The sequence below is a fragment of the Coccinella septempunctata genome, chromosome 4 (genome assembly GCF_907165205.1).
Source record: "Coccinella septempunctata chromosome 4, icCocSept1.1, whole genome shotgun sequence".
NCBI lineage: Eukaryota > Metazoa > Arthropoda > Insecta > Coleoptera > Coccinellidae > Coccinella > Coccinella septempunctata.
Genome location: NC_058192.1, coordinates 7748471 through 7774009, shown reverse-complemented (window position 1 = coordinate 7774009; position 25539 = coordinate 7748471). Strand labels below are relative to the sequence as shown.

The 25539-nt window shown below is 36.0% G+C and overlaps 2 protein-coding genes across 5 annotated transcripts; one reads left to right on the top strand and one right to left on the bottom strand.

Moving 5' to 3' along the window:
- Nucleotides 1–24: 24 nt before the first annotated feature.
- Nucleotides 25–19160, top strand: LOC123311984 (zinc finger protein GLI4-like). Of its 4 annotated transcripts, XR_006537565.1 has the most exons (10): nucleotides 3031–3320; nucleotides 3591–3811; nucleotides 3871–4153; nucleotides 4227–4591; nucleotides 4863–5270; nucleotides 5589–6328; nucleotides 7917–7926; nucleotides 15050–15056; nucleotides 18615–18619; nucleotides 19149–19160. XR_006537565.1 is itself a non-coding variant. In XM_044896139.1 (6 exons), the coding sequence occupies exons 1-6, from the start codon at nucleotides 171–173 to the stop codon at nucleotides 6245–6247; spliced, it is 2028 nt and encodes a 675-aa protein (XP_044752074.1). In that variant the 5' UTR covers nucleotides 25–170; the 3' UTR covers nucleotides 6248–7052. The 4 variants fall into 4 exon arrangements, 3 of the variants coding, with proteins under 3 accessions (XP_044752074.1, XP_044752073.1, XP_044752075.1); XM_044896139.1 differs by lacking the exons at nucleotides 3031–3320; nucleotides 7917–7926; nucleotides 15050–15056; nucleotides 18615–18619; nucleotides 19149–19160 and adding an exon at nucleotides 25–262 and having other exon boundaries at nucleotides 5589–7052; XM_044896138.1 differs by lacking the exons at nucleotides 7917–7926; nucleotides 15050–15056; nucleotides 18615–18619; nucleotides 19149–19160 and having other exon boundaries at nucleotides 5589–7052.
- Nucleotides 711–2799, bottom strand: LOC123311985 (transcription termination factor 5, mitochondrial). Its single transcript, XM_044896142.1, has 7 exons — nucleotides 2623–2799; nucleotides 2328–2550; nucleotides 2051–2244; nucleotides 1605–1906; nucleotides 1317–1542; nucleotides 991–1237; nucleotides 711–898 (listed from the first exon to the last, which is right to left on the bottom strand). Exons 1-7 carry the CDS (start codon nucleotides 2711–2713, stop codon nucleotides 727–729), a joined length of 1455 nt encoding a protein of 484 aa, XP_044752077.1. The 5' UTR covers nucleotides 2714–2799; the 3' UTR covers nucleotides 711–726.
- Nucleotides 19161–25539: the final 6379 nt, after the last annotated feature.

Here is a 25539-nt window from a genome sequence, read left to right as displayed (position 1 = left end):
ATTAAACAACCTCAGTAAGGTACATATGCGATGTGTGTTTGCATATTTAAATTTTATTATTTTGTCTGTTCTTGACTTCCACAGGCGTTGATTATGTAGTAGCAGCACATGGAAACTGCAACCTATGCGAGTTGGGTGCAGTAACGAAGATTTCGTGATCAAATTCAATAATGTCTGTCCGACCGGCAGTAAACATTGTTTTTATCTTAAATCGCACAATTTTTTCAAATGACCTCGTAGAATACTTTGGATACAAAGATTAGTGAGTAATTCATTATTCTTTAGATATTAGACTCGAATATGATAAACCACAGCCTTCTATAGACGGCTGTGGATAAACCGTTGTGAAAAATTACGCTTCATCAAAGTACGGTCATTTTCTCGAGGCCGGCGCTGTCTTCCACAGTCCCGTACTTGAAATATTTAATGAAATCGCATCGAAATTCTGGGGATGATAATCCGGCCATCTTGAATACTTGATAATAGTCGATATTTTTGGTGGATGGATTTATTTTGACGAGCTCTGTCTTCTTAAAAAAAAAATCACTTGTCTATGAAACACCTCCTGGGTTTTTTGTATATTTTAAGATAGTTATTTACATAGACTAATAAAGTCTATGGTCAATTGATTTGGAAAATTTGTTTTTGAGTCAAAACACCGAGCAAATATTGTAAAATGTCCGATAATCGGTTTGAAATAAAAGAGGAAGTAATCAAATTTCTTTATTAAGTTGCTTCCATTTCCTCCTCCATAGGCTGAGGCCAGATGCCATTTCCTGTGAAATGAAATTTTTTTTCCAATTGATACAACACATAATTCAATCTGTCACGCTGATTTTCTGCTTTTTTATAGATTGGATCATTTTTCATATGTATCAATATTTCTCTAATGTTATCTCTGCAAGTCAAATGGGAAATTATGCAAATCAATAAAAAATTAACTAATTATTAAAACAAAAAGAGGTAAAAATCTAAGAAAATATATCATACTTGGGATAAAGTAGAATTGCAACAACTTCAGATATTGCATCATCTGTGAACTTTATGGCTTTGAGATAATTGTATGTCTCTTCCATTTTCACTAGTGGTACGGAACAATGATGGGGATGCTTCTTTATACTTTTCTGGAGATCCTTGGATCTGCACTTAAGTAAAGATTTCAGAAATTCAACTACTTCCTTTGAATCATTCAAATCAGCCCCAATTAAGACATGCTTATCGATGCGACTCGTTATAGCTATAAACATCTGATTATTCAATATGAAGAAAAAATATATCTTGATGAATTATCTTGTTAAAACCGAAAAAATTAATACCCAGGAGTTTCAAAGGTAGACACTTCATCTTGAGTTCTTGTAGATAGTTGAGTCTTGATTTGGCTCTTTGATGGTGAACAACTAGATTTAGAAATTTATTATTGTGTTTCAGTATTCTCAATTCAGGTGATTTATCAATTTCTTCTAATCGGTATTGAACTGTTTGAGGAGCATACTGAAATACATTCAAGTTGTTTCTTATTGTTTCATCTGAAATTTTATGTTCCTGGAAGTAATGATTGAAACTGTTTAATTTGTTTTTGAGAAATTATTTAACTAAACAAATACCTTCAACAAACCATAAATTTTAGCATAGTTCTTAGGTGAAATCATTAATAATTTTGGACAACTGGGAATAGCCTTTTTCAAATCCCCTCCAGCTATATGAGAGTAGTCCCTGAGAACTTCCTTAGTATAATTAGGATAGCCATGAAGAATATATCCAGCTGTTCGAATGCGTTTTAGACTCAATCCAACTTGTAATGCTAATTTGATATTTTCACACAAGAGGCGAATGCTCTTGTTCTTCACAATACTATGTATTCTAAATAATTTTTCTATTTCCTCCTCTGTAGCTTGTAATCTCCAACCTATTGATTCAAAACAAAAATATTAAGAGCATCTCCATAATCCATAATGACCTATAAAATATTATTCTAATAAACAACTCTAGTTAATTGTTTTGCATTGTGGTCTGATTGATTTAATAACTGGACACACTGAATTTCACAAACCTAAGTACAACTTCAGCAGAGCAGTATGTACATCTTTCCACCTATCATCATCACTGAACTGGTTAATGTTTATAACACCATCGTCTGGTTTAGGATCAAAATATTTGCTGAATGACTCTGCTACATTAACTTCACTTGGTATATAGTTGCACAACTTCAGTTCAACCACTTTCTTACGATAAATCGATAAATACCTGAAATCTTGTTACTCAATTCATTCAAATCATCTTGAGATCAACAAAATCAGTAAAACAATGCATTACACTATTTAACGCACTGTATCAATATTTGTGGTGAAATTTTATTGAAACCTCCTTCTTCTAGAATCATGTGTTGTTGCTCCATTATTATCGGCTTCTTGTTTATCAATTTAGGATTCGATAAAATATCCTCATCGGTGAACCCTAGATTTCTACACATTTTTATTGCATGTAAGAAACTGTCTGGATCTTGTCGAGTAACACTGCGGAGAAATGATGCACCTTCGTCAAGATTCAAACCTGTTAATAATTTTAATATTAGCAGGAAGTCCCCAAGATGAAGCAAAAGCAAATCAATTTATGTCAACTAACCAAACGCATCTTTCAATATTTGAATTCTTGTATTACTATTCATGTACTGACGAAATTGAATTTTGTAAACTTTTTGCAGAATCAGCATCATATACTGTGTTATATGTGTATATAAATAAAAAATAAATTGTTGAAAAAATTCTCATTTTCAAATTTGAGGTTGAATCATTTTGCACTTTGCACCTACTGAGAGTCACAGAACCATAAAATAAATCAAGGTTCTTTGAATTGCATTTTTTTCTCTTGTGAAAATCGTAGAACTGCTTTAACTAATACATAACTAGTCAGCAATTATTTAAAATATGTTGCTATTACATATAAAAGATTCCTGGTGGCTTTTTCCAAAAAAGTGCCATAAAACTGAAATTTGACGTCTTCGGCTATAGATAATAAAAATCGTAGTTCCAATATTTCAATTTATTATTTCCAATTTTCCTGAAAAATGAAAAATGTATTTTCTAAGTTTAGATTATTTCATAATTTTCCGAATATTTTTTATTTGAAACATGGGATTTAGTTTGTACATAATCGAGAAAATACCTGATAAATATGAGTTTGTGGATTGAGAACAACGAAAATCATCATGAAACAATTTCCATTCAAAATATGCAAGGTCAATTGAGTTTTAAAGTCGAAGAAAATTCAGGAAACCAAATAAGGACAATCGGCAAATACGATACATATTCTGATAGAGACAGGTCTGTTTTCAAGCTTTGCTTTTTTATAAAGAAGAGTTAGTTGTCTAGTGTTTACTAACCGCTTTATCGCCAATTACTAGGAAATTGGATGTTATTATTATGAGAAATTTATAAATTTGAGTTTTTATTCAGTTTTTGATGGTAAAATCCGGGAAATTAATAATTAATCAATGTTAGTTGAATAGTAAGTCAATAGTTTCAAATCGATGGAAGGTTAGGTTAGGTTTCCTTAAGTTCACACAAAAATATAAGTATGAAATGCATTTTCAGCTTGGGAGAATGCAGATACAATGGTGAAAATAGATTATTGTCCTATGTAGAACTGAGGGGACCCTCCGTAAGTACTACCTTTGAATCACAAAATACTGAAGCGACATCATCAGAAAAATCCAGAGATAATGCACATAACAGATATCAATGCATGTTTGAAGGTTGTGCAAGGACATATAGCACAGTTGGAAATTTGAGGACACACATTAAAGCACATAACGGTACACAATTGCCACTGTTTTTTTTTATATTTCCATTACCAACATTATCACTCTTTCAGGTGAATATAAGTTCAAGTGCAATGAGGAAAAATGTGGTAAAACTTTTCTCACATCTTATAGTTTGAAAATTCACCTAAGAGTTCATTCAAAAATCAAACCCTTCAAATGTAACTATGAGGTTTGTGATAAAGCTTTCAATACCTTGTATAGGCTTAGAGCTCATGAGAGATTGCATAATGGGCAAACTTTCAATTGTGAAAGTACTGGCTGCTCTAAGTATTTTACCACTCTCAGTGACCTTAAAAAGCACATAAGAACGCATACCAGAGAGAAGCCTTATAAGTGAGTAAACAATACTGAGTAGAAGATCATTGAAATTATGGAAGTTGCAAAATTAAATTCTGTTTGATCTTAGGTGTAAGGAAATAACATGTGGAAAAGCATTCACTGCAAGTCATCATTTGAAAACACACTTACGTATTCACAGTGGTGAACGTCCATATGTCTGCAAGGAAAATCATTGTACCAAAGCATTCTCCACCCCACACAGTCTCAAGTCACATCTTAAAACTCACCAAAAAGCTCAGGAAGCAGCTAATAATGCAACCAAAGATACAACCAAAGTTATTCTAAAGCAAGCATTAACTAATATTGCAGTAAATGGTGATACTGTCACAAATAATATAAATTCTGGTGCTTTACAGTGTGACAATATGAATTTGAATGAGAATGAAAGATATACCTGGCCATTCATCAACTCAGGAGGTCATGTAGAAACAGGTAGGTTTTTGCTTATCTTTTGTTTTTGATATCACATAATCATGAGAACCAAGAATTTGACAGATTTCAGTAAATTCACTCTTTGTGAAAGACACTAATGATGAAAACATGTTTTTTTTCACAAGTGTGAATGAGATTATTAACCCCATTGTAAAACTGCATGAAATTTCTCTGATATGAACTGCATATCAAATTTTTTTCCTTGAAAATGTTCATGATTTTCAATATCGTTTCAATATTATTGTTCGAAATCAAAATTTTTTATTGATAGGTGTATCGCCGCTCCACCAAACCATAGATTTTTCTCACTTATTCACCACCAATAACCTGGAACTTCCAACCCCTGTTGTCACAGCAACTATCAACCCAGCAAGATATGCTGCAGTTATCGAGACCGATTTCAGTGATGAATTTGAAACTGCTAATATTCTCAAGAATTACGCTACCGTCAACACCACAGAACCTATTCCCACTCAGCTTTCATACAACATTGGTTCCGAGAATGTAGAAAACGGAAAAGATGGTGAAACTTTGAATGATACTGAGATGAAGCTTGAGGATAACTCGATCATAATGGAAATAGAGAAGGCTGATATCGATACTTACGACGTAAATTTAAACGTTAATTTAGTGAATAATTTCGATGTGGATATGCTGGATAGTGCTGTGAGGCAAATGGGTAAGAGTTCAAGATTTTAATTATTTATGAAAAAGAACTTCTCTGTCTTGATGGATTTCAAAAAGAGAAAAATTGGCAGTGTGTAGATTACTGAAAAAAGTATCTATCAGGGGAGGACACGACCTCGTTTGCCGGTCGATTGCTCTACCACTGAGTTACCAGCTACTTTTTTTAATCTACACGCCGCTTATTTTGAATATTCAATTATCTATGTTATGGTTCTTTCGATGGGAAAAATATTCGAGTTGCTCAGTTTATTTGATATGTAAATTTTACAATTTTTTCAAATTTTTCTATTAACTACTTGAAATTTCATAGGTATAGGAATCAATGAACGAAAACCAGCTGCTGAAACTTTTTCTGAGGGAATTGATGTCACCCAACATACACTGAATTCAGTTCAAGACTCTGGGGAATTGAACACACCCGAAATCTTAGGTCCTGATCAAGAAATTGCGCCCAACTGGATTGATGCCTTCAACTTTCAACCTGATCAGGACATCTCTCCATTGGAGAATAGCTTACCCCAGAATGATATGGAATTTGATATTTTTAATTTTCAAGAAATTTTAGACAACACAGGCAATAATAATAATAGCGATCATTTGTTGAACAATAACGCTACTCCGAATCAGTCGAATAAAACAGACTTACTGAAATCTTTGGCAGCTGATGCTGATATTTGCAAATGTCAAGATTGCGGATGTACAACGGAATCCAGTTGCAATAATTGTTCATCTGAATCAAGTAACATAGGTGGGGATATCCCGAATAACTCGATGACCTATTTAGATTTATCACAGCTTAACAACGCGGTCAAACTGGAAGATGAACAGTGTTGTATTTTAGTTTGCTTAAAAACACTGAAACAAGCTCAGCAAGTTTTCGCCCTCACAAATTGTTGCGTCAACGGTCAAAATTTCAATATGGGTTGCCTCAAAACCAATATTTGCAATACAATTTTTGAGAGCTCATAATGCCTTTAGTATTTATGAAAATTTCATATGAACTACAACATTTCAAAGTACAGAATGTTCAGATCAATTCCTGTTATTCAAGAAAGTACTGAAAGTTTCATTATTTAGTGAACAGAATAGAAGTTTTTTTATTTTTTTAACTCGATTGTTGTGATCTCTCATCTCTTACATGTGCCATAGTTTTTACGGTGGAACCATTGAAGTATGATAACTTCTGAGGCCAATAGATTTGGTCTATAGCAAAGCAGTAAACTGTCCTCATCTTGATTGAGTAGAATTTCCCTACCAAATTTAGAAAAAGGAATTGTATCATGAATTTTCATTGTTATATTTTCCTTGTTAGCACTAGTTCTTGAAAAAAAATTTTTTTCTATGAAATCTTCGCCAATACATTTCTGCAGCCAAATCTATTGTTTTGAAGTTTCATCCATGTTACCAAATATATTCTTCATATTTTCAGTATAGTTATATGTATATGCAATCGCGAACATCGAACAGTACCTCTGAAAAAGTGCCTTAAATATTCTTCCTTATACAATTTGATATAGCTACTATTTTTTATGCAATTTATACCGAAAATCGGTGAAAATTCCTTGTGCAATATTTTATGAACGCCTACTACAAATTTGTTTTGTTATCCTGTTATCAGTGTTGATTGGTTTTCAACTTTTTTAATATTTCCATAGTTTATAATCTTGTGTTGTGTCTCTTTCTGTTGTTATTTTATATAATTTAAGTATTATTGCTAGTCATAATAGTGCAACCTTTTAACTAACGACTGATAATAAATTTTTATCTGACAAAATGTTTTTTTTTAACCTGTTCCAAATAACAAATTAGATTGGGTAAAGAAGTATCGTCACAGAGGTATCCAACAACGACAGTCAAATAAAAACACATATACAGAGTTGTCCCAATAAGATGAGTGGGCAATAATTCTCCACAATTTTCTGGGATAAAGTTCGAATAATTTTTCTCAAAAAATTGGCCAGCACAACAATATTTGTGCTTTAGAAGTTTTTTTCTTTATTCCATACGGCCCTCTAGATATCCTCGAAATGTATACATTGTCTAGCGCAGCACTTTTCGAAAATTAGGATTTTAAGGTCCTTTTCTTTTAAATGGTGGAAAAATCAGTAGATTGTTTGAGAATCATTTTGTTTTTTGAGGGGACCGAGCAGCAATGGGTGAGGTCAGTATATACCTGGGATGGGTGACCTGACTACCCTGGTCATGAATTCGAATAAGTTCTTGATTACTCGTCAGTGCTTACGTCATTTTTCTTAAGAAATAAAAGGGTTTCTTAGTCATATATTCTAAATTCATACTTCTTTAATTTGAAATACCTACTCCTTGCACCTAATGTAAATTTCGCAATTCTTTATTTGCTTCTTCACGCTCATTTATTATAGATTCGGAATAAAGTGTCGCAAAATCCCAGTTCTGGGGGACTTAATCCTGGTAGCGTATTTTCGAGCCCTGCTTCTGCCGGAATTTACATTTTGCAAAGCTTAGTCAGATCACTCACCTGCTGTTTGGCTTAATTGTATTAGCTCTAATCTGTTATATCTCGATGAAATTTGTCGAAAATATTCAATTGAGAAAGAGAGGATGAGTTAATTTCAGGGAAATTGGGTCCGACAATGACCAATTAGAGGTAGAAGTCATCCTGATATTCCTATGATGTTACAGCTGTAGTAATTATCATTTTAGCGCTCAATAATGATGTATTCTGAGTTCAAAACAAGGCAGTTGATGAATACACCTCTGCCTCATCTAAAATTGACTGAATGGTAATAAGAAGTTCAACAAAATTCCTTTTACTCCACCTATTTCAGTTCCTTAAGTATAACTTTCATGCACTAGTGCGGGAACTTTCCAAATGGAAACTGAAATGTATGCGGGAAAGAAGGTAAAAACGCATAGGTGCAGATTTTAGTTGTTTTCCTTACAAGTGCGGAAAGTGAACATTCCTAACTGAAATAATGAGCACTGAAAAGAAAGTAAAAATGTACCGGCGTAGAAAAATAACTATTTTCAGTTCTTAAACCTACAAAATATTCTTCAAATGTGAGTGCTATTTTTAGAATACCCAATATGTCAAAGTAAGTATTTTGTAATTCATAAACCATTGGCTTTAGATCGGTTTCGATGGAGAATTGAAGACAAACATCCTCACAAAACGTGGACATCATAACGATTATAAGTAAGTGTTGAGTGGAAAATCTAAATGCACCGAAGATATACAAAGAGAATGCTATCATTCCTCGATTGCTGCCTTCGATGAATCGGATGAAAATGCGGAGAAATTCTAAAACCATAAATATCCAGCAATAGTTTAGCTTTTTGCGGTGCAGTATAAATTTTAGCACCCATTTATCATAGCCGTCAGAACTGCTTCCAGTTAATAAATTTTCCCTGGAAAAAGAATCGGTAACACGGTCTTATGTCATTTGGAGTGGTGAATACGCTTTCTCCTATCTAACTACCTAAAACACTTGACTTAATCAGTCCCTGATTTATTCGAGGGGGATTTCTGGATATGGCAACATTATTATGCCCTGATTTATACTGGAGTATTCTGGTGCTGACGTTTCACTTACTTCACAGAGAACCTTCGGACAGAAAACAAGAAGGATGCTTGTAATCGGGCCTCTTCCTGTCCTCAGACATTTTTTCCAATTTCACTCGGGGAATATTTTCAAATGTGAACAAATTTTTCAAACATTCAGGATAAGAATCTATGGTGTTTTTCGCCTTCTTCAAGTAGAGTTCTGAGGAAAAAGGAAAGCTATTGAGTCAACGTATAATTGGCTGATTCCGAGAGTATTTGAATGTAATTTGTAAGGAGGTGTCCTTTCATCTCACATATAAAGACTTGAAGTGTCTGTTCATGGAAATTATTTTCACTTTCACAAGGGCCATTAGGTTCTTCTGATTCACAAAATATAGCATATGGCTTCCAAGCTTTTCCTAATATTGCTTAACTATACAGCGCAAAAAAATTAACGCACATTCTGAAAATCTCAATTTCAATGGAAGTTAACTCTACATTGACTTTATAGCTTATTTTTTATGTTCTCTCGGAAAGGTTTTGAACGAAACAAGACACATTAAATGGAAGAAAAATTCAGGATTTCACCGAATCTTAGTGAAAGAAGAGAAATGAACAATTTTCAAAATACTGAAATTTTGATAAGTGATTTAATACTTGGTATTTCCACCCCTTGCGTTAATTACAGCTCGGCAACGACGGTTCATACTCAAAATGAGTGATGTTAAAATGTTCTGATCTAATCCTTCCCAGATTTCTCCGAGTTGGATTCCTAAGTCATTAAGAGTAGCTGGATGATTTTCTGAAATTCTCAGCCTTCTATTGAGGTTGTCCCAAACCTGCTCAATCGGATTGAGATCTGGACTTCTTGCTGGCCATTCCTTTCGAGAGATTTCAACCTCTTCAAGGTACTACTGAACGATGCGCGCACGATGGGGTCTGACATTATCGTCCATAAAAATGAAATTTTCACCAATGTATGGGGCAAATGGCACTACATGCTCTTCAAGAATGTTCCTTATATACTTATCAGCATTCATAGCTCCATGATCAACGACCACTAGGTCTGTGCGAGCAGTCAAAGATATTCCACCCCATACCATAATCGATCCTCCCCCGAAACCAGTAGTATTCAGGAAATTGCACTGAGCATATCTTTCATATAGGGACGTCTGTATACAAGGGAACGTCGATCACAATGGTAGAGGCAGAATCTAGACTCATCTGTGAAGAGAACTCTTTCCCAATCGGTCTCTTCCCAATGGATATGCTCTCTCACAAAATCCAAACGCGCCCTTCGATGGGCTGGGGTAAGAGCTGGGCCTCTTGCCGCGACACGAGGCCTTAAAGCATATTCTCTGAGGCGATTTCTTATTGTCTGAGTGCTAATTTGCACCTCATGAGTTTGCTCAAGCTGAATTTGAAGGAGGCGAGCGGTTGCAAACCGTTGTCTCAACGAAGAAACTCTCAAGTATCGTTCTTGAATGGCAGTTGTTACCCGTGGTCTACCCTGTCCTGGTCTTCGGACATTCATACCTGTCTCCCTGAATCGCTGGAACATTCTGGACACACTTGTATGGGAAACTCCAAACCTTTCTGCAATTCTTGTGTAGGTCCACCCTTCTTCTCGCAAAACTACCGCTTGCGCACATTCCTCTTGGATCAAACTGCGTGTTTCGTGTTGCATAGCGATCGAGTGTAGAAAATCAAACGAAAGAAAAACTATTGATCACTAGAATTGATCGAGAACAACTTATTTTAGAATGGAGTCAATACATTCAGAATCTGATAATATCATCTTTTTTATTCCTGCTGGGAAAAAACATCTGTATTGAAGAAAACCGTTGAAAGTGGATAACATATGCATGCATAATTCTGATAAAAATAATTATCATTGAGAACACCTTCAGTTGTAGAATAAATTTGAGATTTCCATAATGTTCGTTAATATTTTTGCGCAGTGTATTAGGCATTATCTATCTTCACATTCAGCATTGAGAAGAACTTAATCACGAGGCTATGTAGAAGGGAAGAATGGGAAAGGGAATACACCAATACGAAATCGCAAAGCAAACACCATAAAGGGGTAGGTACACAGATTGACAGATATAACTCCTAGAATTTATGGCAAAAAGTTGGGAGAACTGTCAGATGACAACATTATAGCTTGTTCCTTCTTCTATATGGAGGAAATTCCATAGCGTTGGTATCCTTATAGCATTTAGGTAAATGTCTTGAATTTTTGCCAACAGATTAATTATGGTGAACTGTCCAATTTTTCGGTTCGTAGTATCATACATATTCCTCCAAATGAAGTACCAGGTGCTCCGTTTCCCCTTCATCCATATTTATGCCAGTGTATATAAGGGAATAGTGGAATTTTTCCACCAAATAAAAAGAAAATATTCAATTACTCACCTCGTCCAATCTATTACGTAAGAGTAAGTACATTATATTATACGGTCCAAACAGACCAGAAGCGGAAAAGAGTGGAAACCTCACATTCTAAGGGCCGCATGAAGTATGCATGAGCCCGCTAAAACAATGAAAACGTGGCGTGGTGTGGGGTTTTTCAAATAGATGGAGGATTTCAATCAAACGAGATGAACTCATGACTTTATGCAAGAGGTGGGTGAATCCCAACCGTTTCTTATTGACTGGGAGTTGTCGGGTGAAGAGCAGGAGACTAAGTTGATTCTTATCTCCACACAGATCCCCCCCCCCGTCCCACCGCCCTGCCGCCGCGACGAACGTCGAACGAGCATTAAGGAATCTGCGGCAAAAATGCGGAGCACCTGTTTGCCGATGGAGAACAGCCATTGATGAAAGTGCCTTCCAAATTTGTCCTGGAATAAGTTAGCGGCTGATGGAAATGGCAAAGGACGTACAAACTGACTCATTCGTCCTTTTCTGATGCATGGGAGGTCGTTAAAAATTACCTCGTCCTGGGAGTTTGCTGCCCTGGAAGTTGGATTTCCGATACAATACCCGAATTTGATGGGGATCGTTGGGTTTCAGTTGCGTCAAAACCAAATGTAAAGTCCCAAGGCTTTCAATTTCATAAATCTCAGGTAGAAAGAGTGTTTTTGGCTCTCCTAGAGATACAGCTTGGCCAGTTTTATTTTCCAATAAAATACGATGACTTCAGGTAGCAGTTACATTCAAGGGGGTTAAATGTCTCACAAAATCCTCTTCATATTCTATACAAAGTATATGAGGATGTATTGATATCTAGTTAGCCAGTTCCATGCATAAAAAGCATAGACATAGAGACTATATGTCTATGATAATAAATATTGCGTTACCATAGCAACGAACAAAAACTCATTAGAAGTGTCAGTGTGAAGTTTGAGGTCAAAAACGTAAACCAGAGTTATGCAATAAATTAAAAGAAAGAAGATGTCCACCGAAATTGGGAAAATCGAAAAATTGGAGTATCGAGCCATCATCAAATACCTAAATTTAAAAGGGTTAAGAGTTGAGCAGATTCACGAAGATTTGCTTAATACCCTTGGTGATAAATGTCCTTCGTATGCGACCGTCAAAAATTGGACTGCAAGTTTGAAAAGAGGTAAATTTTCCATTGAAGATGATGACCGATCGGGAAGGCCAGTTTCTGTGTCCCCGAAAATATCGATGCAGTTCATGACATGATTTTATCAGACTATCGAATTGGGATAAAATGGATATCTGAAGCACTGAATATTTCATACGAACGAGTTCATCATATAGTTCACGTCAATTTGGACATGAGAAAAATTGCTGCAAAATGGATACCCGAATGTTTGAATGTTGACCAAAAGCGTGCAAGGGTAGAAGCATCGCGTTCGATCTGTGCTCGATTTGAAAACGATGTAGACTTCTTAAACCGAATTATTACTATGGATGAGACTTGGGTACATTCCTACGATTCAGAAACAAAGCAGCAATCGATGGAATGTCGACACTCTTGTTCTCTAAGACCTAAGAAGTTTGGTGTCCAAAAATCTGCTGGAAAAGTCCTCGTTCCAGTTTTTTGCGATTGCCATGGATTGAATTTTTAGATAAGGGTAGAACAAGAACCGGAGATCACTATTCGACATTACTGACCACTCTACGGGAAAAATTAAAGAGAAAAGACGCGGAAAGCTATCCAAAGGTGTTTTGTTTTTGCAGGAAAACGCTCCTGCACCCAAATCGCATGTTGCCATTAAAAAAATTCGTGATTTAGGGTTTGAATTAATAAAACACCCCCCTTATTCACCAGAATTGGCTCCATCCGACTATCATCTCTTTCCTCAAATGAATAAAAGTTTGAAAGGTCGTAAATTTTCTTCCAACGAGGAGGTAATAAAAGCTGTGGAGGTCTGCTTTGCAGAGCAAGAAGAACAATTTTTTTTAAAGGTCTAGAGACGTTGCAGGTTCGCTGTAATAAAAATGTGTCCAATTAAGAAGAGAATATGTTAAGTAATAAAATATTTTGACATTGAAATTTTGTTTGGTTCTATAGTAGGCTAAGAATTTTTCAATATATCCTCGTATAGTTTTTTCATCAACTATCCAACATGCCAAAATGATGTCCCTTGATTCACATCCTGTATTTTTATGGAGGGAACAATGGAAAAATATACTCATTCGAAATTCCAATATCTGTCACGTCTACTCACTAGAGCTAGCTAAAGCCATGTTTGTTTGCGAGAAGCTTCCTCCAAAGGTATTCTCTAGAATTGCTTCATTTTTTCGTCACATCAGTAGGAATTATGTGCTTTCTATAGAACCCACGTCTACAATACCATTCCCCGTCTCTCCCTCAGATAGTATTGAAAACACGAGCAGAATATGCACCCCAAGATTGCTAAATCGAGCGTACACGGTCAAGAAAGTAATTTGCATGCATAAACTAATATCGAATATTGAAGCCTCCGCAGCGTCTCTCAAGAGGGTGTTAGACGAAAACAATTCAAGACTGACCGGTCCGTAAGTGGCTTTCAACTCCCCAAAAACTCGTAAAAGATATGGAAATGAAACTGGCCATCGGTCAGGCTCTAAGATGACCGCGGAGTTATAAAGCTGACGACTCCATTGGGACCTCAAATTGAATAATAAACTTATGCAACCTCTATTTTTCTATTGCCTGGTCGGTTGAGTTTCGCAACGATAGCGATATGGCTTTATTTGTGGGGTGTTATGGGATGAGAACCTCGCATTTTGTCTGAATGTGTACGATGTGGGTAATCATTTTTTGTTGTTATTATAATGACTTTAGTCTGCATGAGATTGACGACCAATCACTTAGAGTTGTTGGAGAAAACTAGGAATTTTACTCAATATACCTATACTAAATATCAGCAGAAACTCCAATAAATTATAAAATCCACGAAGGGTATCCCTACGGATAGGACTAAAAATAAATCTAAACAAGACCACGAGCATGAGTAGGGACGACTTACGAGGATGTATCCATATCTAGCTGGCCTAGACCAGTTCCATGGATAAAAAAAATATTTCGTTACCATAGCAACGAACAATAACGCATTAGAAGTGTCAGTGTGAAGTAAAAAAAGTAAACCAGAGTTACGCAATAAATTAAAAGAAAGAAGACGTCCACCAAAACTGTGAAAATCGAAAAATTGGAACTATCATCAAGAAATTAAAAGGGTTAAGAGCTAAGCAGATTTACGAAGATATGCTTAATACCCTTGGTGATCAATGTCCTTCGAATGCGACCGTGAAAAATTGGACTGCAAGCTTCATCATCTTCATTGAAGATGATGACTGATCGGGAAGGCCAGTGTCTGTGTCAGTCCTCGAAAATATCGATGCAGTTCATGACATGATTTTATCAGACCGTCGAATTAGGCTAAAACGGATATTTAAAGCACTGAATATTTCATACGAACGCGTTCATCATATAGGTAGTCCACGTCAATTTGGACATGAGAAAAATTGCTGCAAAATGGGTTCCCAAATGTTTGAATGTTGACCAAAAGCGTGCAAGGGTAGAAGCATCGCGTTCGATCTGTGCTCGATTTGAAAACGATGAAGACTTCTTACCCCGAATTATTACTATGGATGAGAAATGGGTACATTTCTACGATCCAGAAACAAAGCAACAATCGATGGAATGGCGACACTCTGGTTCTTCAAGGCCTAAGAAGTTTCGTGTCCAAAAATCTGCTGGAAAAGTTCTTGCTTCTTTTTAGGATTGCCATGGAGTAATCATGATTGATTTTTTGTATGAGGGTAGAACAATGACGGCTTAGAAGTGTAACATTGGTGCGAAGAAGTGCAAAGCGTCTCAGGACAACTCATCAATGAGTTATGGAAGAATCCAAACTTGGTTTCAGCGTATTCAGAAAATAAAACTCAATACAGGAGCAAAAAAGATAACGAAGCTAACGAACAATCATATGGAGCTTTTGCACCAGTTAGTGCAGTAAAAGAGCGACCACGATCAATCAAAAAAGCGTTGGGGGCTTCGAAAAAGATGGATAGAAGACACCAAAACCAAACAGTATGTGGATTCAAACTAGCACTAATTAACATTAATGAGAGTATGTGCAGCAATAGGTATATAAATCAAGCCTGAAGAAGACTAGAATTATGTAGATTCAGCAACATGGAATTTATCTCTACGAGGTGCTATATTGTTGTAGGAGTATCTATCTACAATGTTTTCCCCAAGAGAGTTGTCAGGACCAGAATTGAATATAGAATCTTTTGACAAGGGAAAAAATGGTTTTGACGAGAAACTTGTCGAGAAAGTTACCTCCATAAAGCCATCCCAGATACTGGAAGTCATCTTCTGATGAGTAACTCTTTATTGGAACTGAACGGGGAGCTGTAGACGACGTAGGGGTGACAGAGCTTTGATGGAGGCAAAAAAGATCTTGGTCTGCCACTCAACCTCTGCTTAAAATCCACGCCTACAACTGGGCCCCATGAGAAAACGTTTTGGTAGAGACAATTGTTGTCTTTGGAGTTGGTTTACACTTTCTGGGAAACATTTTCTGTCCACACCTATGAAGATGATGATGACAGGTCATTACCTGTTATCTGCAAAGCCTTTTTTCTCGATTTTTTTGTATGGAGCATAGGCAACAATACTGAGCCCTCTGAGGAAAACCTTTAACCCCCTTCTAATGTTCTGCATCTATTAGATTTCTTTGTATCTAGTTGTGAGTTCTGAATGAACACGTCGATTCGTCATCCAAATCCATATTCTATTCCTTCGCAAAACGAGCAGACCTTTGTTTTTTTTTCGAAATCTCCTTATCCTTCCCAACGATTCCTAAACAACCGGAGATTTACGGCCTGCAATTCCAAAAGTTTACACGGACTTTTTCGGCCATAAAAGTTAATTCGCAAAATACACCCCGATGTAATCAGAACTCGGAGAGCTGATTTGCAACAAGGCCCACCCGAGAGGGCAAGCCACACATGCAGAAACACAGGGTCCCGTATTCGGTTGCCTGACTGGAGTCGCTATCTTTACATTTAATTTAAACGGCCAGTTTTCAGGCAATAAAAATGCACGCCTTCTGGCCGCATGAAAAACCGTCTTTTTATTTATTGCCGACTCTAGTTCCGGTCGAGATTTCCATCGAGCGGCCCCAAGAAGTTTCCATCGAGTTTTTCACGCAGTGGGATTTCTTCTTGTACGTTTACTCAAGTTCCTGAGGAATATTTTCCTTCTGAAGTCGCCTGTAGCTGACTGTAATCAAGTCAAAATTTAAGTTTTTTGATCAATGTATTTTCTTTTTTGAATTCCTTACCCTTCAAACTATTTCCATTTGCTAAGTAATCCTGTTCATCTGATTCCTTTGATTTTTATAATGTTATTGTGTCTGATATTTATAAATTCTTGATTTTACATTTTCCGAGCTTATTATTTTTGTTCATTCCCATCTTCTGTTCATCAAATCATACTACAAGCTTCCTATTTTCACCAGCTCTCAACTCTTCATGATAAATTGTATTAAAGCTTCTTCCCTGTTCAGTTTTCTTAATCAGTGCTGCTGCATCTTTTACGTAATCATAAAATTTCTCAAATCTCATTTATTTAGTATTTTTTCAACCAAAAGTTGGTTGCATCTTTTTCTTATTCATGGTTGAATCCGTGGTACACGTGATATTTTCAACAAAGTGAATAATACTACTGTTAGGTATTCCAGATCTCTGAATCCCTTTCGTTAGGGGAGTATTGTGAACCGCTCTGCACTTATTGTGGGACACACTTTACTAATAATAGATAGGTTTTTCTTTTCTCAGCAGATAAAATTTGTTGCATACCCGAATACATTAACATTTCAAGTTATTTATTTCGTCTGTCCCTAGTGTCCCTTTGCTCTAATTTTTCTTTATTTGCATATCTTACCCATTCTTTTTCCAATTTTCAGCAATGGAAATTTGGGGATCTTACTGAAAGAATTCTCCCAACGCATAAAGATCACCATTGAGTATAGATATATCCATTCTTGTCCTGAAGGCAGACCAAGCATATACATAGATTGTATCTCGATATATCTATGACTTTTTTTCTTAAATAATAGGGAAAAGGTTCTTCACATCCAGTTGACACATAAAAACGAATCAAACATTTGCGAAGATATAAATAAGGTGTACTTTGAAATAACTTTACCTACATTTTAGTGGTTGCCAGATTGAATCTCCTACAACGCTTATTAAAATACCAATTCCCTCTAAATGCTGCTCAACTTAGATTTTAGACGAATAATCATACCACCAATATACTCGTGAATATCTTTAGGCGTATTATCCTTCCTATCCTGCATCCACCAGGCTGTTTTTCACGGAGTTCCCCATCGAAGGTTTTGTGTTCGGGGAATTATTCCAGGTCGACTTATTTCATTTCATTTTACGTAGTAGCATCTCTCCAGCGTTGCCTCCACTGAGAACCAACATATGAAAGATTAAATCATGCGAAATTGCGAAAATATTTTGTTTCAGCTCCTGGCTAACCGACCAAAAATAAACGGTTGATTTCCTGGGTCTACCCATCTGAAATGTCAAACAACCTCGGGCGTCCTGGGTTTATCTAGAAATGTTGGGGAGTTAAGCTTTGCAACTGTTGGGCGAATATACATTCACAAAATGAATTTGTTTATATGACCGTATTTGCTACATATATTTAGGGGTGTTCAGAGCCGTTCCTAGGGTATAGGCCGCACGCAGCTTCTGCCGCCCCTATGCCTTATAATTACAGAAAAAGTAAAAACTGCATACTGAATTATTTCCCAAAACACTGATCGTAGAAAAAATCTAATTGCATATTCCTGATCTACGACCTCGAATTAGTCAGTAAAATGGCCCGGGTAGATATAGCTAAATGAATCATTTTTTGATTTTTTTCATATTAACAGTGGTGGCGCGCAGGCGCGGGTAAACAGAAGTAGCAGACGAAATTATAAAAAAAAAATATTTTTCGAACTATATCGACCCGGGTCATTTTTTCGACTAACTTGACGTCGTAGATTACGAATATGTAATTAGATTTTTTCCAGAATTAGTATTTCAGGAGTTAAATCACTTTTAGTGAAAAATTTCGGAAAAATTGGTCAACTTTGAGATGCTGTAGCAGCCAGAAAAAAATCACTGGACATATGCTGGTTTTTTTGATGATAGATTGATCCTTTGCGAATAGAAAAATTTAACTTTCATTCACCTAACGCAAACAGTTTAGATTTTATGAATTTTTCGGCGAAGGTCCAAAATTTCAAATTTTCCATCTACCATAACTTGAAAAATAATCCTTTCAGCTAAATTCTGTTTGCATATTCGTGATTGACGTCCTCGAATTAGTAAATACTCCAGTTTTGGTGGAAATTGGGAAAATTGAAAATTTTTCAAATTTTCCATACATATGCATGGAAAAATTGCGATTTTTTTGAAAAATATTTTTGGTCTCCGATCGCAACCAAATTTATACTGTCGACTAATACGAGGTCGAAGATGACGAATATGCAAACAGATATTTTAAAAAAAAATTATTTTTCAAGTTATGTTCGATTGCAAATTGGAAAATTCGGACCTTCGCGGAAAAAATCATATTATCAAATCTAAACTGTTCGCGATAGATGAATGAAAATTGAAATTTTCTATATGCAAAAGAACTATCTTTTATTCAAAGAAAATCAGCATATGTCTAACTTACTTTTTCTGGTTCTACTGCTCCTCAAAGTTTGACATTTCTTTACACATACAACTCCAATTGAAATGGCAAAAAATGGCACTTGGCTACCTCATTCTTTTATTTCCTACGATCCTTTGGGTCCTAATTCCGTGATCTCGTTGAATATCAAATTACAATCATCATCTTTACAACCTTCGGATCCAGCTCTGTACAAGAAATCTGATTTTATCAAATTTTAAAATTATTTTTTGTTGTACTTAACTGAAGCCCAAGTGGTTGAAATGGATGCAGATTCTCCCTTAATTCATGACAAAATCTCCTACCACCGGAAAGACCGGAAGAGGACTGACTGCGGAAGTGGGGCGTAGGAGTAATGAGAGGGTGGAAAATGGTAGCACAAGCGGAATTCTCCGGTCAGTTCCCGGAACTGAGACCACTTTACATTTCCTTCCTGAGACACGAACCATATTTCAGTTGAGTTATGTCAGGTAGGGCCTATTATGTTCCCCAGTAAACTCGGCCTTCTTTGATGTCCTGTGATTTTACGAACGATCATCTCGCATGCAAACCCCAGAATTTTCCATCTTCCGATATCTGAAAAAAAAATTTATTGACCTCTTGAAATTCCATTTTAAACTGCTTGAATTATTTCATCGAGTTGAATCAGATTCCTGCTTATTCTAATGTGTTGATATTTGTCAAATAGCTTTATAACAACAAGAAACAAGTATTTGATATGTGATATACGCATGTAGAAGGGTACTTGATATACCCTTCAAGAATAGTCAGTAGAAAATAAGGTTTGCCTGTTAAAAAAATTATCTTTGACGTGATATCTCTTGGGACACACTCTATGACTTTTTTTCACATCAAAAAATGCACAATATAAAATACTAATCGATCTGTCCGAGTATATTCACAATGAATTAGGGGCTTGTATGCTGTATTAAAAAAATCTTATATTTTGCGAAAAGAAAATAAGAAAGAGGTCGACCATGGCATGACTAGGGCACAAAGATATTCTCTGTCACTCTGTCCCCAGTACTCCAAAATATAAATAAAAACGAAGTATACTATGATATATGTATCATATTACTTAGGCCCGCTACTTTCACCTTCGAATAGATTTTATTCAATGTCAATAAGTATCTGTCAAATAATTTCCTATCTGAAGGATGCCTTATTTCGGTGCTTTCAGATGAAATTATTTGAAGAATAACAATTCTATGAAAACACGGTATACTACTTTTCATTGATTAATGTAAAAGAAAACACCGCATTGTAGAAATTGTCATAATTCCAACTAGAAAGCAAATATTTCGTGAAAATCACACAAAGAATAACCATACATCAAGAATCTAAAAAATTCAACCAATAATGACGTACCGACATTCGATATATGTCAAATAAAATCTTATTAACGATTTTCAATGATAGATTTATTCGATGATTGACACTATCTGAAAGTGAAAAGACTTATTTATCCTAAGAATAAGACTTATTTACCGAATAAATTTAGTTATTCGCACGTGACCTCAATCATCTTCCAGAGAGGCAGAAAGTTTCGGAATACAGAAAATTCTAAAAAGAGATTGAAGCTGTTATTAAAGTGATGGTGAATACTTCAATCGTTAAATAGTTTGGGGCATTATTTGACCGTTATTTTTTCACAAATTCTCAGACCTCTGTGATCAATTCGATTTTTAATATACCATATCTAGTTTTGAGTTTGATTTGACGTTTCTTCTAGGTTTCAATTCCTCATAAGATTTCTATGTTGATTTTTTATGAATCGGCTAGTTTTTCGTTTTCCCTATGATAGGATAGTCGTGGATTGCTCCCATTTTTTGAGAGGGAGGATGATTTCACGTTTTTGAGGATCTAAAAATTCGAAATATTAGAATCTGTTTTACTGAAAGATGCAGTCTTTTCCTCCACATAATCTCGAGAAATGTCTAATCCAATATCCTGGATATGTGGCCAGAAAAAAATACTTACCCTAAAACCAGGCCACATAAATATTGATGAAAAACATCGAATATTTTTAATTGTCCAAGTTTTCCTGTTCCAAACTCCGGAATACGAATGGACGGAGTCTGAGTGGAAGGCGGCGGAGTAAGAAAAGCGCGCCGGAAAAGCGTGGAAAGCTCCGCCTCGACGAATTTTCAGGACCAATAATCTTCCCGAGATCTAGAAAAGGTCTGGTCACTATCGGCAGTTGACCAATCGTGGATTTTTCTCCCACTTCGACAGTCGAGAGTTTTTGTTATAAATAATTTATTTTTGTTGGAGTAATCCACAGGAAGATGTCTTAAATCATCGACCTTAGTCGGCAGATTTTCAGCAGATATTTTATGGGCACATTCTGGGGTATTATTTTTTGTACCCATCGGTCTTAGCTGAGAAACCAAAATTGAAGAGAAATGCATTATATACAGAAATGTTCATTGATTCTTCATCAATATTCTTCGAATTGAAATCTCTATGGTAAATACATTCCTGTTTTCTAATCAAGTGTAAAATTTTTAATTATTCCTTGAAAATTCATAGATCTATGTCAAGAATGGTTGTTTCTTTGGCTGCTCTATTAAATCATTCCTTATCGTTGAATTATATCTTCATTTCTCCTAAATATTAGCCTTGCCTTGGTCCTTCCACACGAATATGGCTTTCGAAATATCCCGGCGCATTCGCCAATTTGCAACGACACTAAGTTTTATGCATAATTAACTGCCACCTGCTGTACCACCTCAATTCAAGGGAAAATTGATCCATAAATGTGGTTGATAAACGATTTTCCAATCCTTTTTGTCCAACTTCACCTTAACAAGCTACAATTCTGTATATTTTCTTCAATTCATCGATATCTATGGATTTCATCTATAATGGATAATTTTTTCATGATTATGTCGTTTGATTCAGAATATTTAGGGCCAATTTCACATAAGATATGAACCAAAATTTGTCGTAACTGGCGTAAAGGAAAGAAAATTGCCTATAAACGTCCATAGCGCATCTTAACTTAAGGTATAATGGGAGCTTCTCTGTTTTGTGGATTCTTTACCCTTTTTATTTCAGTTCATAGTCCAAGCGAATTTTTTGCATGGCAACATGAGATTTGTGTGCAGGGGCGTTGTCCTGCAAAAACAAAACATCTTTGGATAGCTTTCCGCGTCTTTTCTCTTTATTTTTTTCCTGTAGAGTGTTCAGTAATATTGAATAGTAATCTCCGGTTATTGTTCCATCCTTGACCAAAAAATCATGATTACTCCATGGCAGTCCCAAAAAACCGAAGCAAGAACTTTTCCAGCAGATTTTTGAGCACAAAACTTCTTAGTTCTTGGAGGACCAGAGTGTCGCCATTCCATCGATTGTTGCTTTGTTTCTAGATAGTAGAAATGTACCCAAGTCTACCCAAGTAACAATTCGGTTTAAGTAGTCCTTACGTTTTCAAATCAAGCACAGATCGAAAACGATGCTTCTACCCTTGCACGCTTTTGGTCAACATTCAAACATTTGGGGATCCATTTTGCAGCAATTTTTCTCATGTCCAAATTGACGTGAACTATATGATGAACGCGTTCGTCTGAAATATTCAGTGCTTCAGATATCCATTTTAGCCCAATTGGACGGTCTGATAAAATCATGTCATGAACTGCATCGATATTTTCTGGGACTGACACAGAAACTGGCCTTCCCGATCGATCATCATCTTCAATAGAAAATTCACCTCTTTTGAAGCTTGCAGTCAAATTTTTCACGGTCGCACATGAAGGACATTGATCACCAAGGGTATTAACTGCTTCGTAAATCTGCTTACCTATTAACCCTTTTAAATACAGGTACTTGATGATGGGTCGATACTTCAATTTTTAGATTTTCACAATTTCGGTGGACATCTTCTTTCTTTCAATTTATTGCGTAACTCTGGTTTATTTTTTCAACCTCAAACTTCACACTGACACTTCTAATGAGTTATTGTTCGTTGCTATGGTAACGCAATATTTTTTTTATGCATGGAACTGGTCTAGGCTAACTAGATATCAATACATCCTCGTAGAATGGAAATCCATGAAAATATTTTCCTCTGATCGAATCCTCGAAACAACTTCACCGGAATCACAACCACCAGAGCCACACACATCATGGGATGAGGAAGAAATCGTTAGCAGTCACCTATTTTATAAAAATACATGAAATGCGACCCCATATTTTACCACGCCTGGAAGAACTTCTATGCCCACATATACTCCCCCGTATATAATAACCCCAAGTTGGAGATAAATGGAGATGACCTTTTGCCACAAAGTGGGGTCCTCCCCGCAATCGGAGTCGCTCAGTTTACGATTTCCCCGGACTGGCCGGAACTTCGGTGACCGTTTCCGGATCTTGAATTTCCGAATCCGGTATGCGAGCCCATGAAAAATGGGCTTACCTAAATCTTTCTCTGCGGAAAGTTTGACATTAAAAATAAATAAAATTCAGGTATATTTGGGCAGTGTGTTGCGTTAAATGTGGGGTGCCTAAATTGTGAGTTCAGAGGAATGAGTTCTTAGTTACCAACCATCATAGAATGCATCATTCATAGAATTAGGAAATCAAAATGACAAATTTGGTTGGAGGGCAAAGTTATCTTAATTTCATATCGAAACACAGTTTCAGATGGAATTTCGTTTGATTTTCCTATGAAAGCAGCGCCACTGTTTAACTGCCTCTGGAGGAAATGCAAAACTGAATCACCCTTAGCTACCCTTCATATTCTTAGGATGGTCTAATGTGCTAATCTGTCTATCACAAGATGAAGAAGTACGAGATCTGTGATGATCTCAAGTGACAGCTTCAGATATGGAGAGTAGAGAGAAGGAGAACGATCGCCGTACTAAAAATGTGTCTCCGAAAACGGGGAACGTAGGCTAGGAGTCGCTGCGATCGCTACGTTTATCGATAAGGGGTGGGGATTTTAGCGTCAATTTTAAATGAGCAGCCTTCATTTCATTTTAGGTTATGTGTCATCGTGGTTTTTCTGATGATTTTTCAAATACCTTTCTTCAAATCTATATCAAATACGAGTTCTCTGAATTATATGCAATAAAATACAAGTCATATTTTTAAGGGACTATGTTATGAGCTTAATTCATTCATAATAAATGACGAAATCAATGAAATTCAAAAGAAATCACTGATCAAAAAATTGTACCTACGTTTGTTTATCATTGTTCATTGAAAACAGGTATGTTAGTTAGTTAGTTGGTTTAATGTAATCTTCAAAATTATATAAATTCGCAGTGAGGAGTAGTACACATCAAGACAACATAAGGTAGCAATCTCAGATTTAAAACTTATAAACGATATATTATGTTATGCCAACAAAATTCTTCAAGAATATCTACTTCTGAACCTTGTAGTTTTATAGGTTAGATATTCTTATTCAGAAGAGTCCACTTCTCACGAGGGATGACAATTTCGATTTCGTTCATAATGAATCCATCATCTTTTTGATATATTCATCGCAAAATAGCTCTTGACACACAAATTGATTCGGAGTCGATTCTTGAGGTAAGGTTTTTTCCAATTTTCTCTCAAAAATGCAGTCGTAAATTTTATTCTCCTTTTCTTTCCGATTCCAAAACACTCTTACACTAGGGCACTCTTCACCATTTCACCATGGTTGTTCTCTTATCAAAAATTGAAAACAATAATATTCTAATCATCTGTCACCAGGAAGACAATTCACTCAGCCAACTACAATTAGTTTAAATCGAAATTTCGCCATCCCGTGATGGCCAGCGCGCCTGTTGGCAAAAGCATGAACTACCCTATTGGTACATATTTTAGGGGACAAAAAATCTATGGTCTCAAAGCAAAGATCGTTCTCCTTCTCTTTACTCCCAATAGCTTCAGATATGAATACACATGATATCCTTTGTATTCTATAGACTAGGATTATGTTATCTGTGTCTATAGTTTCTCCTTATAATGTTCTGACTTGCCCAGGCATGTCAGACTATTGCCTCATAAGTGATTAATTACTGGTCTCATAATCATGATGTACATGTAAAATATACCTCGCAGTATTTTCGACTTACATCCCTAAGTTTAACCAGCCAGATTTTTGCACCCCATCAAGGCCTCTATTGCTTTACTAGCACGATCTCAATATGCTTATTCCACAGAAGCTTACGAATTTCACGAGTAGAAGAATCACCCTGTTTAATCTGAGTGGATCCCCAAAAGCAATTGCATTGCAAACTGATTGTTAGTACTTTTACGTTAAAAACTTAGACCTGATGTACCTACTACCTACTTCGAACTTAATGGAGAGATGAAAGACCATTCTCTTCGAAATTGATTCGATAGTCATCAAACCGTTGATGACCACAGTAGGTACTTCAATACGATACAGCTTCCTGAATGCATTGAAATATCGCCTTCCAATCAAAGTAATTTTTGTTCAATCGGGTATTTCTTCTGTTGATTAAGTCTGAATTGAATTTCAGGTTGATATTTCCAATTTCTGTTCACGATTTTTTTTTCGTTAGGTGCCCTCTCAAAACTCGGCTCAAAAAGTAAGAAATGAGAGTCTACGGACTAAATTAATTGACATAG